At 38.2% G+C, this 13,171-nt stretch overlaps 1 protein-coding gene across 1 annotated transcript in view; it reads right to left on the bottom strand.

Annotated features, from left to right (window-relative positions):
• The window catches only part of LOC139460271 (laminin subunit alpha-5-like), a 31,080-nt gene extending 18,574 nt beyond the window's left edge, over positions 1–12,506 (bottom strand). The window contains exon 1 of the mRNA XM_071241775.1: positions 12,472–12,506. Coding sequence (XP_071097876.1) covers positions 12,472–12,506 — 35 coding nt within the window. The remainder of the gene's footprint in view (positions 1–12,471) is intronic.
• Between the last annotated feature and the right edge of the window lie 665 nt (positions 12,507–13,171).

The raw sequence follows: 13,171 nt of genomic DNA, 5'->3' as shown, positions 1-13,171 counted from the left end.
ATACTGTTAAGTGTTATTGACATGGGCAAAGCACCTCTTGATATAATGTGTCATAAAAAGCTGGATGGTGTGGGAGCACAAACATAAATAAGAGAGATCAGACTTACCTTTTGCGTGTTGTGGACGTGTTTGGGTGCCTCGCCCTGAGACCAGGAAGTAATGAGATTGTTGTATAAAATTGTATGACTCTTGAGCATACGACTGTCAATAATGTCAAACCTGTTTTCCAGTATGGTATCAGTTTAGAAATAGAACACTGTTAAAATATCAAATGTAGAAACACATGAATAACTATTTGATTGACGTACGTATAGTTATTTGTTTATTTTCCTGTTGCCATGTCACAAGTATTGCACGCACAAAGGTGACTCAACACAATGAAATGAAAGGGAGATATCAAGAAGGAAATACATATTTTGATATATTGTATGGTTTGAAAGATGAAATCTCCAATATTTTGTTAACAACGCCAGTCCACCTGACCAAAGCTTGTGTTAAGTAAAATCCGTTCTGATAAGAGTAGCGTTATATTTTACTATGTTTTACTAATTCAATAGCATAACATGATTTTTCAAAATTAGGCAAACACTATAAATAAATCCGGAATGTATGACTGTGATGTTGTGTTGCGATACTCTGCAGTCCTAATCTAATTGAGGATATGACTTGCAGGAACTACCTCGATAACAGCTGTGATATGAGTCGCACTTAAACAACTCTGGTTTGATATGACATTCTCAAGCAAGGATGAATTTTCAACATGTTTAAATGTTCTCATATTGTGTGCATTTTAACCACATTACATCAATTTTATGAGTACTGCTGCACATCCTTCTGGGCCTTGACGACAAATGAACGGCTGAGTGACTAATTCACGAAGTATGATACAACAGAGTTAATACAACACTCGGGGATTTGTACTTTCAAGTTACTTTGATCCGAATATTATTTTTGTAACAGTGGATGAGAAAATTGGCCAAAGTAATTGCATCAGACTAATTAACAATCAACAACTAATTGGAGTTATTCGCGAGTGTTGTTTGATGATCGATTATGTTACTTGGCCGATTTGTATCAGACAAGTAATGTAAGCAGACACTCATATTTCAGTCATTTCCTGAGAGTGAGGTGAGGTGAGGTGAAATGGGGTTTAACATCGCGTCCAAGACTATTGCACTTACGTGTTTGTGTGTTTGTGTGGCTGTTTGTACTAGTCCAGGCTGATGCCGATTTATAGTGCTAGCACACTGAGATACCATGCCGCAGTCTAACATGAATACCCTACTCAGACACAGTATACTGACTTCGAGCCGACCAGTCCTTATTTTAGCCCCTTAATGCCGAGCGCCAGACAGGGTAACAACAAGTACCATCTTTTAACGTCTTTTGGTATGATGCGGTCGGGGATCGAACCCCAGACCTTCCGCTCTCCGGGTGGACGCTCTACCACTAGACCACGGAGGCGGTCTCAGAGTAACTCAGAGTCATTTCATACATCTATGATATTTACAAAGACATAGTGCAATACGTATCAATGCAATTACTATGGTGTGGGTTTCAATGATGATATAGACATTGGAGGTCAAAGAATTTCAATCAAAACATGCTTCAAAAACTGATTCGCCGTTTTGACTTTTAGATAAAACTGAATGTAGGAACAAAATGAGGACCTTTTTTAAGATCTCACAGTTACGGCATACTTGTGACGTATTGGAAAATTGATAACTGCAGGCGTTAATGGCTGTAAATATTTGTTTCATATAAAACACTCAGAATAAATTAAAATGAAAGCAAAGCACCAGTTCGTCTCAACCACAAAATAGTTCACACTGTTTACTTAGATTTTAAACATATTCGTAGCCATTAACTTTCTGGAATAGCGCTGACGCAAAGGACTAATTGCAAAAGTACGTCAACCATTATCTTGGCAACTGATTTCTTACAATTATTTAACATTAAACACAGTATCACCATACGGAGGTCCGTGTCCAAATAAGTATATGTTCTTCATTTTTATGGGTAAGAACAGACGAGCTAACGTTTCACAACAATAACATAACGTGTGTCAAACATGCTTGCTGCATGCATGACCCAAGGTCACCCCACACCTCTGGGAGTCTTGTACAACTCGGTATCCAGCGAGAGCATTGATCTTATCTAGTTTGCATTATCATCATCGCCTTGATAATCCACAGATATACAGAAACCTTTTCGTTTAGAGTCACATTATTAAGGAGTGGTAAGCGGTACGTCGGGTGATGTCAACGTCGGATGACCGTTATATTATGTATTAATGCGCCACTGTGATCATGAGAATGGACAAAATGCATTGATTTGATGCTAAAAAGGTGCAATTTTAGGGTGTGTAAGAGACAGATTACTGCACTCGTGCCCGTCAGATACCATTTATCTTACAACGAGGTTTTTTTCAAAACCTCTAACGAGCGAAAGCACACTCGTGTAGTAATCTCAATATACCAACCCGTTTTTTCAAAGTGTATCTAAATCGCTTTTGCTCTTTAGATACGTTTTAAACAACACGTAAGATAAATGGTATCTGACAGACACTCGTGTAGTAATCTCTATACACCAACAGTATCGGTATAGGCGAGAAATCGTGTGTAACCTTTTCAATTCTGTTTATTCATGTATAACTGTGTGGCCACAGACCCATAGTGCAGAACGCATGACAATGTTGAACTGTTTAAGATTTTTACAAGGATTCCAAGGATAGAGATATATTTCATAGTGTTTTTGTTCAATATATTTTTCATTTACAACATACAATTAAACCATTAACATGCATCTAAATGTGCTTAAGATATCTGCATTTTCTTATATTTACATCCGTTAAATATTTTTCTGTATCTGTATTTGTATTTGGATTTACTAGAATATCTAGAACAGATCTCCATGTTTGAAAGTACATGTAAAAATTACTGTCTTAATTTTGATATAAACATAGAATGATGCTCAAAGTAACACTGTTTGTCCCAAATATAGCCATACCCACATGTTATAAAGTAGACATTTATATTCCAAATTTTATCATTTTAGCTTGGATGGCTGCATTACACCTATGTTGGTTCCATGATAATTAACTTGAAAGTATCGCACCAAGAGATGTATCAGAGGTTTCAGTTTGAAGTAAATGTCCCCGAAAGTATCACTTTTCATTATTTGACAGTGTATTTCCTTTCCTAAATACACCATTTTTGTCCTATCCAAAATAACATTAGGTTTCCACGTATCGCAGTGCAATTAAAGCTTTTTTATATCAAGGTTTGTACATTTTACATTCCTTGAGAACATAATTCTTTCATCTCCTAATAGTAAAATGAATACTGTTACAATTTCAGGATGTAATTGTATACTATCATCATAATTTATTTTGGTTGGAGCTGCAAGCTCAATGAAAATACCTAACAAAAAATGTCTTAATATACCTTGGCATACACCATAATTAACAAATGATTTGACTTCCTCAGAGAAACTAAATATCAATTTTCCCATTTCATTACTGACACCATGTAAATTATATAGATACCACCAGTTGCCCCTACACACTGAATCGAATGCTTTAGAAAAGCCGACGGATATAGCGTGCAATTTTCATGTTAACAATGAATATGCCTATCTACGAGTGCCTGAATAAGAACCATATAATGAGTGGGAGTCAAAATCCTGTTTGCTCTTCGATCTTATTATGGGTGTTCGACCACAGTACCAGTAATGCTAATAAATATCTTACTGAATATACTGGTACGTTCAATACCCTATAGCCCCTGCCACTGAGCTTTTGTTGTGATTTGGAATTATGGTTCCAAGTGCCCAATCTTTGGGGTGAAACATGTATCCATCATTGTGTTAAATACTATTTCCAAATACGGCAGGATGTTATCAAGAGAGTGTTTTAAGAATTCCGTTATTAGTCAATCAGTTCCGGGAGTTTTCAAGTTTCTCAGATGTTAAATAGCGGATTTAATTTCTTCTTTTCAGCTTGTGGAATAAATATTTCTGTTGCAAAATTTGAGGCCAAATGCAAGTTGTCTGTACAATCATCACCGTTAAGATCACCGTTCTGCAAATAGTTTTATACTTGTTGTTCAAAACAGTTTTCTTAGCAGGTGCATCTTTATCCTTTATTTTCCTGGTTTAAAAGAGTGCATCTTTTTGTCTAGAATAACCCACATTCCCAGTCAAACTACAGTTACATTCCCTGCAACAACGATACACTTTCATCAATGTTTGTAAAAACAGAATCAATAGCTTTATGTAAGAGGCATGAGAAAGTGTCACATAACAGACGTTCTTTGAAAATCTCTGATTTGTTTTTATCCCACTTCAACATTGAATGACTACGGTGGGCTTTATCAAATGATGGTTTTCCACATGAATGAAACACTCGTAAAGACAATGTCATAAGCAGACACTGTGATTCGTGTCGTGACGTAATATCCAAATTTTCACATAAGTAAAATATGTTTATGGTGCTCATAATGTAATTATTAACATTTGCCCCAGCATTGCCAACAAATTAAAGTCAACTTTCCCGGAATTACTACCACAGTGGTCACTCCTAATGCGTACATTTAAAACAGAACATATATTAATAAAATATTTTCCAAAATTATTAAGAACTGTATCATTTGAATATATACACAGTTAAATCTGTCTGAGAGAAACTCCCAGTATGAAGTATCCTGGTCATGGAGATATTCAAGTACATCATCCTCCACATTATCTGGCTCTTTACCAGTCCTTGCATTATAGTCACACCGAAATGTGCACAAAACATCACCTGGAATGTCAAGCAGTTATCCGGAAATAGCAATATACCATTCTCAGATTCAACATTACTGCTGTACCATCCTTCTAAGTGAATATATACACAGTTATTTAACACGATTCGCAAAACGGTACTTGTCAAAAGATAGATATACACCACTTTATGTGATCCATGAATTTTTCATTCATCATTAAGAACCTTTTTGATGAGAACACATATTCCACATGAATGTCTTCCAAAACTTGCGATCTGATGTTAGTATTTCCGCAGAACGTATCATCAAAGTTCAGTTTCGGGGTCCACGTTTTTGACAGATCTAATGTCAAGTGATTTTCAAAACTCACACTAAGGTTTACACTCACAATCAGATAACTTTGAGAGCAGTTCAGATATATTCCAAAACACAAGTTCACAGTATTAATGATATTACTAGTAGGTTCAGACGGCTCCATATCCGGACCCTGGCCACACCCGTATCTCTTCTGTATCGGCCTCCTCCCACTACCTGTGTTACCTCTGTCGGCCCGACGTTGATTGCTTCCGTCATGTGACTCGGGTCCAGTCACCTCTGTATTAACTCGTAAGCATACGAATCACGTACGGTGGAAATAATGGTTTCTTGGCGCTTTCTCTTCGCACTGTTTTATTTCTTGAGTGAGTCAGTTGGATTTAACGCCGCCTTTTAAACAGTGCGTGTCAGCGTGTAAGCCCGAAGTGATGCAGGTCTCAGACGTATTCCACTTTCGTGAAACCCCCGAGGATGGGTATGATGCTGACAAACGTTGAAACATGATCGGGGCGATGGATGCAACTCTGCAGAACGAATTACGGCGCCTTAAACCAATGAATGGGTTACCCATCCCCCCAACAACGTTACCACAGAAATCGTGTGCACTAATCTGTATGTTCGGTGACCACGTGTTGACCACCATAGACAGATCGACATATTCTAGGCAGGCGCCAATGGTGATAAGAAACTGGAGGAATAGCTGAAGATTTCGTGTAATGTTTTCAGGTTCACTCTAGACTGACTGGCATGGAACCGTCCTGATTGTTAAATTCTTTGGTTTGTAAACATATAACGAAATCTCCCTCGAGCGAGACTCCATTCAAGATGGCGGCTCCCAGCAGGTGCTTGCGTTCGATGTCTTAGGGTAACTTGTGAGTGGGCAGTGATGTACTTTGTGATGGTAAAAGTGGCATAAGTGCGGTATGTTTGCTGGGGAATTGACCGTTAGACGTTAGTCTGATTCAAAATGCTAATGTATGCGCACGTACATGTGTGTTATCGAAGATAACCGAATAAACAACATAATTGTTTCACCCCCTTGGCTTGATTCTGAATTAACATAACGAACGTCTTGCGAACGTCAACGCAAGGCAGCATGTACGAGTTTTATATCATGCAAGAGTCACTGGACAATACTACCGGAACTACATACAGACACCAATAGTTGTGCCGTTTGTGCGCCACAATAGTCGACGTTTTATCTTTCAAGGCGATGACGGTCGTGCACACGTATCGTAACTGACTACAGCAGCACAACATCACCATGAGTGCGGACCTTTCCCCCAAAGATCACGTCTGGTCCTTCCTTTTCTTTGTCATCTATTACCCTCATTCTATACCCATCTGTAGTTCTGTCATCATCTACTTATCCCTTACTGATTTCGGAGTGTAAGCGTCCCATGCTCTGAAGATATTGTTCCTCATAAGGTGATTATGACATGAATTTGTATTAGCTTAAAAAAGTGGACCAGTCACAATCCGTCCAGAATGCCCCCAAAGTCGTACCACAACTACCAATTTGATGTTTAACACAAAAATATGAATCAGAACCAATTGACGTCCAACGTATCGTTTAGCCTCGCACGCATCGATTCATGGTGATATGACAACTCCAATTACGGATATCTATGATAGGAAAGTCATTGTGAGCTGCTTTAGCGGATTTCTTGAAGGCTCAACTAAATAACGTATGCTTATTATGGTATTGTTAATTCAAATTTATTTAAAAATGTTTGCATTATATATCTTTGCCTGTCATCTGACTTTCAGTAACTCAAGGTGAAAAAAGAGAAGAGAAAAGCCAGTTGTTATGTGCCAAAGCATCGACGTCACATTAAACGCTATTACATTACATGAGCACAACTGACGGGACAATCACAATGATAAATGGTATGTTTGAGAGTGATGTGTTTTTTTCACTCAGAGTTTTATTTTACTTTATTTTAGCGTGGTTAAAACGCTGGTCTGGGTTTTATCCCCTCATTGGCCATGTCTGTATACCCAGTTCAGATTTGGATGGAGTATTTTAAAAAAACTAAATACTAAAAATACTAAAATACTAAAATAGCAGTGTGAACCCTCATGTTTAACACACATGTATTAAATGAGGTGAGAACTTTCAGCTGGTCGCGGCAACATTACAATCATCTCAACCCTAAAGACAACAATGACACACGAGTTGTCCTACAATATCGGTGGTCACTTTTAGGCATTAAATAAATAAACAAGCACATACAGAATAATAATAAGCTGGCCTGAGAAGGATATTGTCAGAGATATGATCAGACTTACCCGTTGCTTGCTGTTGTCAGAGCTGCGAGGCCCGCGCTTGTAACAAGGAAGTGAATTGAACAATTTCTGATCTCTCTGATCCATGTATATTGAAACTGGTTTGCCAGATTAAACATCAGTGTTGAAACAGGAGCAGGTAGCAATTCATTTCACCAGTGGTGCAACTTTTAGATTGCTGGTTAACATAAATAAATGAATTGACCAACTAATACGTTGTAAGTTTGTAGGACTGTAGTTTATTACTGTTACTGTAGGGCATTACTATTGTTCACGTCAGTTTGCTGCAATGCATCGACTCATGCATGGATGCATTTTATGCTCAGACCAACTTGAGCTGTCACATGAATTAAATTCTTTTCTCAAATGTCCCCTGTAGAGGAATATCTACCAAGTCATTTTACTTTTTTATACTTTTCTTTTGTATAATTGCCCACATCAGCGACTGCTTCCACTGCATGGTGAAGGTTGTTTCTCTGTTTCATCATGATGTGAAACAGACAAGCGATGAACGCTTTTGATATGAGTAGAGAAGATACCGCTATGAAGGTAAGCTTTTTACATACACATCCCGTTTAGGTTTTTTAGTTCATCGATTAATAAACACTCCTTCCTCTTGGTTTATCAAATTATTGAAGCAACCATTGAGAGCATTTACGTTTGTGAGCTTAAGATGCTTGAACATTTTGCACAACTGAATATTTGTTGTCCAATTTGTGAAACAAATCAATGCATTTTTTTGTCTAATCTATCTTCCTAAAGTATCAGCTTTCTGGGATGTTATGCTGTCAAGGATGTTAAAACAGGTGTAAGAAAATGTCGGGGAAGGTCTATACAAACCTGTGTCAGAAGGAACTTAAATGTACATATTGTATACTGGAAAACGTTCATCTTACTTCATTGTCGTAACGACGGTTCCATTAAACATCCATTCTTGTTGAATAAATACGCTACGCTGGCTGGAAACCAGTGTACTCTATCCTTTGTTCCTTTGTGCCATGTCAAAACTAACACGTGCTATCTGCTGACAGACACCTCAGTCCACTGTTCAACTGTGATACTTAGTTAACGTTATATATGTTATTGAATCACTATTTAACATCATGTATCTAACATTTCATAAACACATATATTCAAAATCTTATACGGATTAAGACTAAAGTACACTATCCCATATGCTGAAGATATTTTCATCAATAAAGGTGATTACAAGGAGTTTGCGGTATGCTTAAAAAAATCTCCGAAGTGGCTCATTCGCTTGGCCTCCAGAATATCTTAAACGTCGTACCACCCTAAACACATTTGACTTTTAACTTCAAACACTCATCCCCTATGAATATGAACCTTGAACTATGTGACATCCAACAAACCAGATAACCTCGCTGATCACACCTATTCAGATGGCATGACATTTCCATTTTCAGGAATTAATAGTTATATAAGTTAAAGTGATATAAAAGTTGCATTAGCGGATTTTACAAACTAGATTTCGAAACTGACATGTTTTTGTGTGCTCCACTACATAGCAAATGCCAATTATACTTCCCTGACCGATGTACCTGTCACACACACATGGAAAGGCAAGTCAATAGTTCACCTGAAAATGGCATTGACCAAGGTTTCCCCACGTGATATCGCTATGACCATGTGTCACCGTTGGTCTACATTGTGAGGTGGCATTGGCGAACATTGGCACTGTTTAGGATATAAATAATAAGAATACCAAAAAAAGCTAACATAGAAGGTGACGTATCCCGAAAGATTAAGTGACGTCTTCGCTGACACTGTCCAGATCCTTGGGGGGTATTTTAGACTAATTCCCTTCACAATATAAATCTTTCTTTTTTTGTTTGTTATTCAAACGCAGCACAGCACTCTATTCAAGCTATATGACGGCGGTCCATAAATAATCGAATCATGACCAGTCAAATCAGTGATTGGCCTCACGAGCATGTATGCTATTAATATGGGGTAAATACGGTAACGGATGTAATTTGAAGATGAAGGTTGTACACGTGAAAGTGGTGGTGTCACGTGGTTATGGTGGAGCGGAGAGGGCAAGGTGAATGAGACACAACTCAGAGCCTTCGCGTCTTTACTGGCAAGCTGTCTTTGTCTCTCTTAAATATATACATATAAAGATAATCAGTATTTTGGTATTTTGGTGTAATACTCGTTGACCGCCTGTTATTGTATTGGTGCCGAATGGTAGGTAAAACCGTTTGGAAAATTGACGTAGGACATTGAGTGCTGTTTAGCACGGCGAAGGGTGTTGCTTTCCTTCAGTGAGTGATCCCACAGAGAGATGATTTAGGAGTTGGGGCATGGATTTGGATACACAGAAGATACACGTCCAGATAAGTTATCTTTATATTTACGAAAACAACATTTCGCGGTAATATTTCATATCATTAATAGTTCGAGCGTCATCTTACAAGGGTATTGCAGCCTTATTTCGTAAGGATTTAATGTGACAAAATTATTAAAACGTACGTTTTTGTTACAGTAAGAATACCGTAGAGAATTCGGAATGTCGTAGTTTGACATGGAATATAACAATACAGTCGCGTGTCTACATGTATGATTCTGTAAATACACCAGCTCGCCTGTCACCAGCGGTAGGCGTTGCCCATGAGTGGAGCATGTTGTCATCGTAAATGTTTTATGCTCAACAAAGTGGTAACCTCTAAAACCTACATAAATTCGGTTTCCTCACCCATCAATCTGGCATGCCATGATGTTACTTAAATATTGTTTAATGTGTCGAAAAACAAACTCACTCACCCTAAGGTTACAAAAACCTGCCGAGTAGCGTCCCTGAGGCGTGCAGGGATCCCGAGATCCTGGTTTCAACTGCAAGGGGGTTATCCGAGGAAAATGTAATACCAGCATTTGAGCAGGGAAGCGATATACACAAACAGTGTTATCTTACTTTGTCCTATTCATATTTAGAATGATAAGCCAAAAATGCATTCGAATAGACTATGCATGTGATAATTGAAATAGGAAGGCAGGAAAGTTGAAAGCCTGTTACGATTTTATCAACGGGTACACATGTATTGTTCAAATGGTGTAAGAGGTGTTTCAACTGAAAGCTATTCAAGCTATACAAATAAATGCTATTCAGGACAGCAGTGACACCTAAAATAGCTGTCACCATTAACGCAGCTTACGCGACATGAAAATTGAAACCCGGCACCTACACTACAGTAGCAAAGTGTACACTCAGTTTCCTTCTGTCATGGTCACATTTTAACATTTACCCCGTACACCACAGTAACACACACTCAAGAGGTGCAACAATATTTTATTATTTTTAATTCCAGGTTTCTTAACATATATTTTCTAAGAAGGTTTCAAAAATCGTCGTATGACTTTACAGTCCGTTTGACTCCAAATGAGAACGATGAATTGCAAAATAACTCGAAATCCAGAAAAGTGTATGAAACATCAATACGGTACTTGACCATGAATACCCTGTACCCAACAAAATCTGAATTTTGTTTATTTTAAGACCCATGACGGATGAAGTTCTTTAAGAAACTATCATGTAATTTTGTATAGAAATGTGTACATGACACGTAGGAGGACAAAACTCTTTCCATATCCCTTAGAATCTCGGCAAAAGAACAGTCATTTGTACGTTAAAGCACTCAGGAGAAATGAAAATGAAAGCACGACACCATTTCGTCACATCCGCAATATAGTTCACACTGTGAACTTAACCTTGCAACATGTAGCCATCAAAGTCTTGAATACTGCTAACGTGAAACACTGGGATATAAACACCTAATATGTACCCATATACGTTCTTCTGTCCTATTGAGAGACAACCTGACCCATCAAAGAACATAACGATTATGTCATTTTTAGTTGCTGCAGAAATGGACCAATCATCTAGAATCTTGACATTATTAAACTTTACACTTTAACGAGCATACGGTCTGGTATTTAAGAGGAGTATATAATCAGTTTCCCTGAGACTTTCCACTTAACGTTCCCACCACAACATCTCCATGCGGAAACGACCCGTGAAGATCCGGCGTAGAATAGGTCTTCAGCAACTCATGCTTGCCGTAAAACTCAACTATGCTTGTCGCAGACGGCGATTAACGGAATTTGGTGGTCAGGCTCGCTGACTTGGTTGATGCATGTCATCTAAATTCTTTACAATTGAAAGATTCTCATATTTCTCTTTCACCCAAACAAGAGAAGCCGACTTACTTTCATTCTTAATATTAACTAAGACCATTCTAATCTATGGGGCAATGCGTGCACTGGAAGAAACATCATACATACATCAAATAAATATGATTAATATGAATCTTGAAAGGACCGACTGTACTACGTAGTTGATGTGAACATCGAATTAGTAAAGAAACAAACATAATGGTGCTTAACAAACGATTACGCGCCCTTCACTAGACCAAAGCCTCACCCACAGAGGAGCCGCCTCGTAATTGTCAAAAGTTTTAACAGCGATTATACACACATGATGTTGAAAACATATATAAAAAGACAGATCGGTTGCATTAAAATTCATAAATACTAACAAATAACAACCAAGATAAAGCATTAAGCAATCAGTAAAAAATTGACAATTGGACCATCACAGCGTGAGATACCTCTAACAGGCGAATAAAGACAAATTAGCAACACTACTACTGACAGAAACTTGTCAGTTCTAATATACAGCTGAACCATACTCAGAGGGTATTAAAAATCTACATAGGTATAAATTGCCATGACACCTGTCTTAATATATCAACGGACATTGGCTAAAACCACTTATTACATAACCAGCTTCTGTGTGTCAAGCTGGACAGCGACTTCGGTGTTTGAACTTCCGCCGGAGCAATGACGCGGTCAAGTTCGGGATTTTCTTCAGAGGCATCAGTGCCTTTTAACAGGGTTACCCAGCCATGTTTGAATAATTTCTAACACCATGGCTGCTACTGCAAAGGCAGCACTCAACAAATCTGTTACACCCCTTCTGATACATTACAATGATTAAAAGCCTGTTATTAGACAATACATCAGAGAGCTAATTCAAAGGAATTGGGACACTATAGAAGTATAAATAAATTACATAAATAACACCTACTTGAGGGCATAATGCGACGATGACGTTTTGGCCATACTAGCTATAGATACACACATGAATATATATTGCAAGTTGAGGATCCTTCATTCTGTCTCCCTTGTGATGAGAGAATCAGTCAAGTCATCAAAGGTATAATTAGTTGATCGGATGTATAAGATGAAAGGGGGCGGTCGGGTAGCCCAGTGGTTAAAGCGTTCGCTCGTCACGCCGAAGACCCGACATGAGTACAATGTGTGAAGCCCATTTCTGGTGTCTCCGCCGTGATATTGCTGGAATATTGCTAAAAACGGCGTAAAACAATACTCATTCACACACTTTAAGATGAATGTAAATTAACTTGATTTCCATCTTTGGTGTTTGTTGTTTAACTCCAGCTTTATGACGGCGGCATGTATGTAATGGAGGGATCAGATTTGTAGGTTGAGTGGTTCTTTTGCCACGTCACTGTCATGACGCAGACGCATCTGTTTCATCGCCAACTCAAAAGACAAAGCTTGTGCAATCAGGCATCTTTCTAAAAACAGGTGCTCAATGAATCGAAACTGGTCCATCTTTTCAGTCTTTGTTCATATAATATGTGTAGGCCACACCAGATCCCCCATAATGTGACACTGTATCAACTGGAATATAGATACGGAATTCCCAAACCTCTCTCATTTCCTTTCCTTACATAAAAGAAACAATAACGCAATGACAAATG

This window comes from Haliotis cracherodii, unplaced genomic scaffold (genome assembly GCF_022045235.1).
Source record: "Haliotis cracherodii isolate W230 unplaced genomic scaffold, xgHalCrac1.p SCAF_14, whole genome shotgun sequence".
NCBI lineage: Eukaryota > Metazoa > Mollusca > Gastropoda > Lepetellida > Haliotidae > Haliotis > Haliotis cracherodii.
The sequence above is the reverse complement of the archived record's forward strand: the minus strand, read 5'-3'. Positions and strand labels throughout refer to the sequence as shown.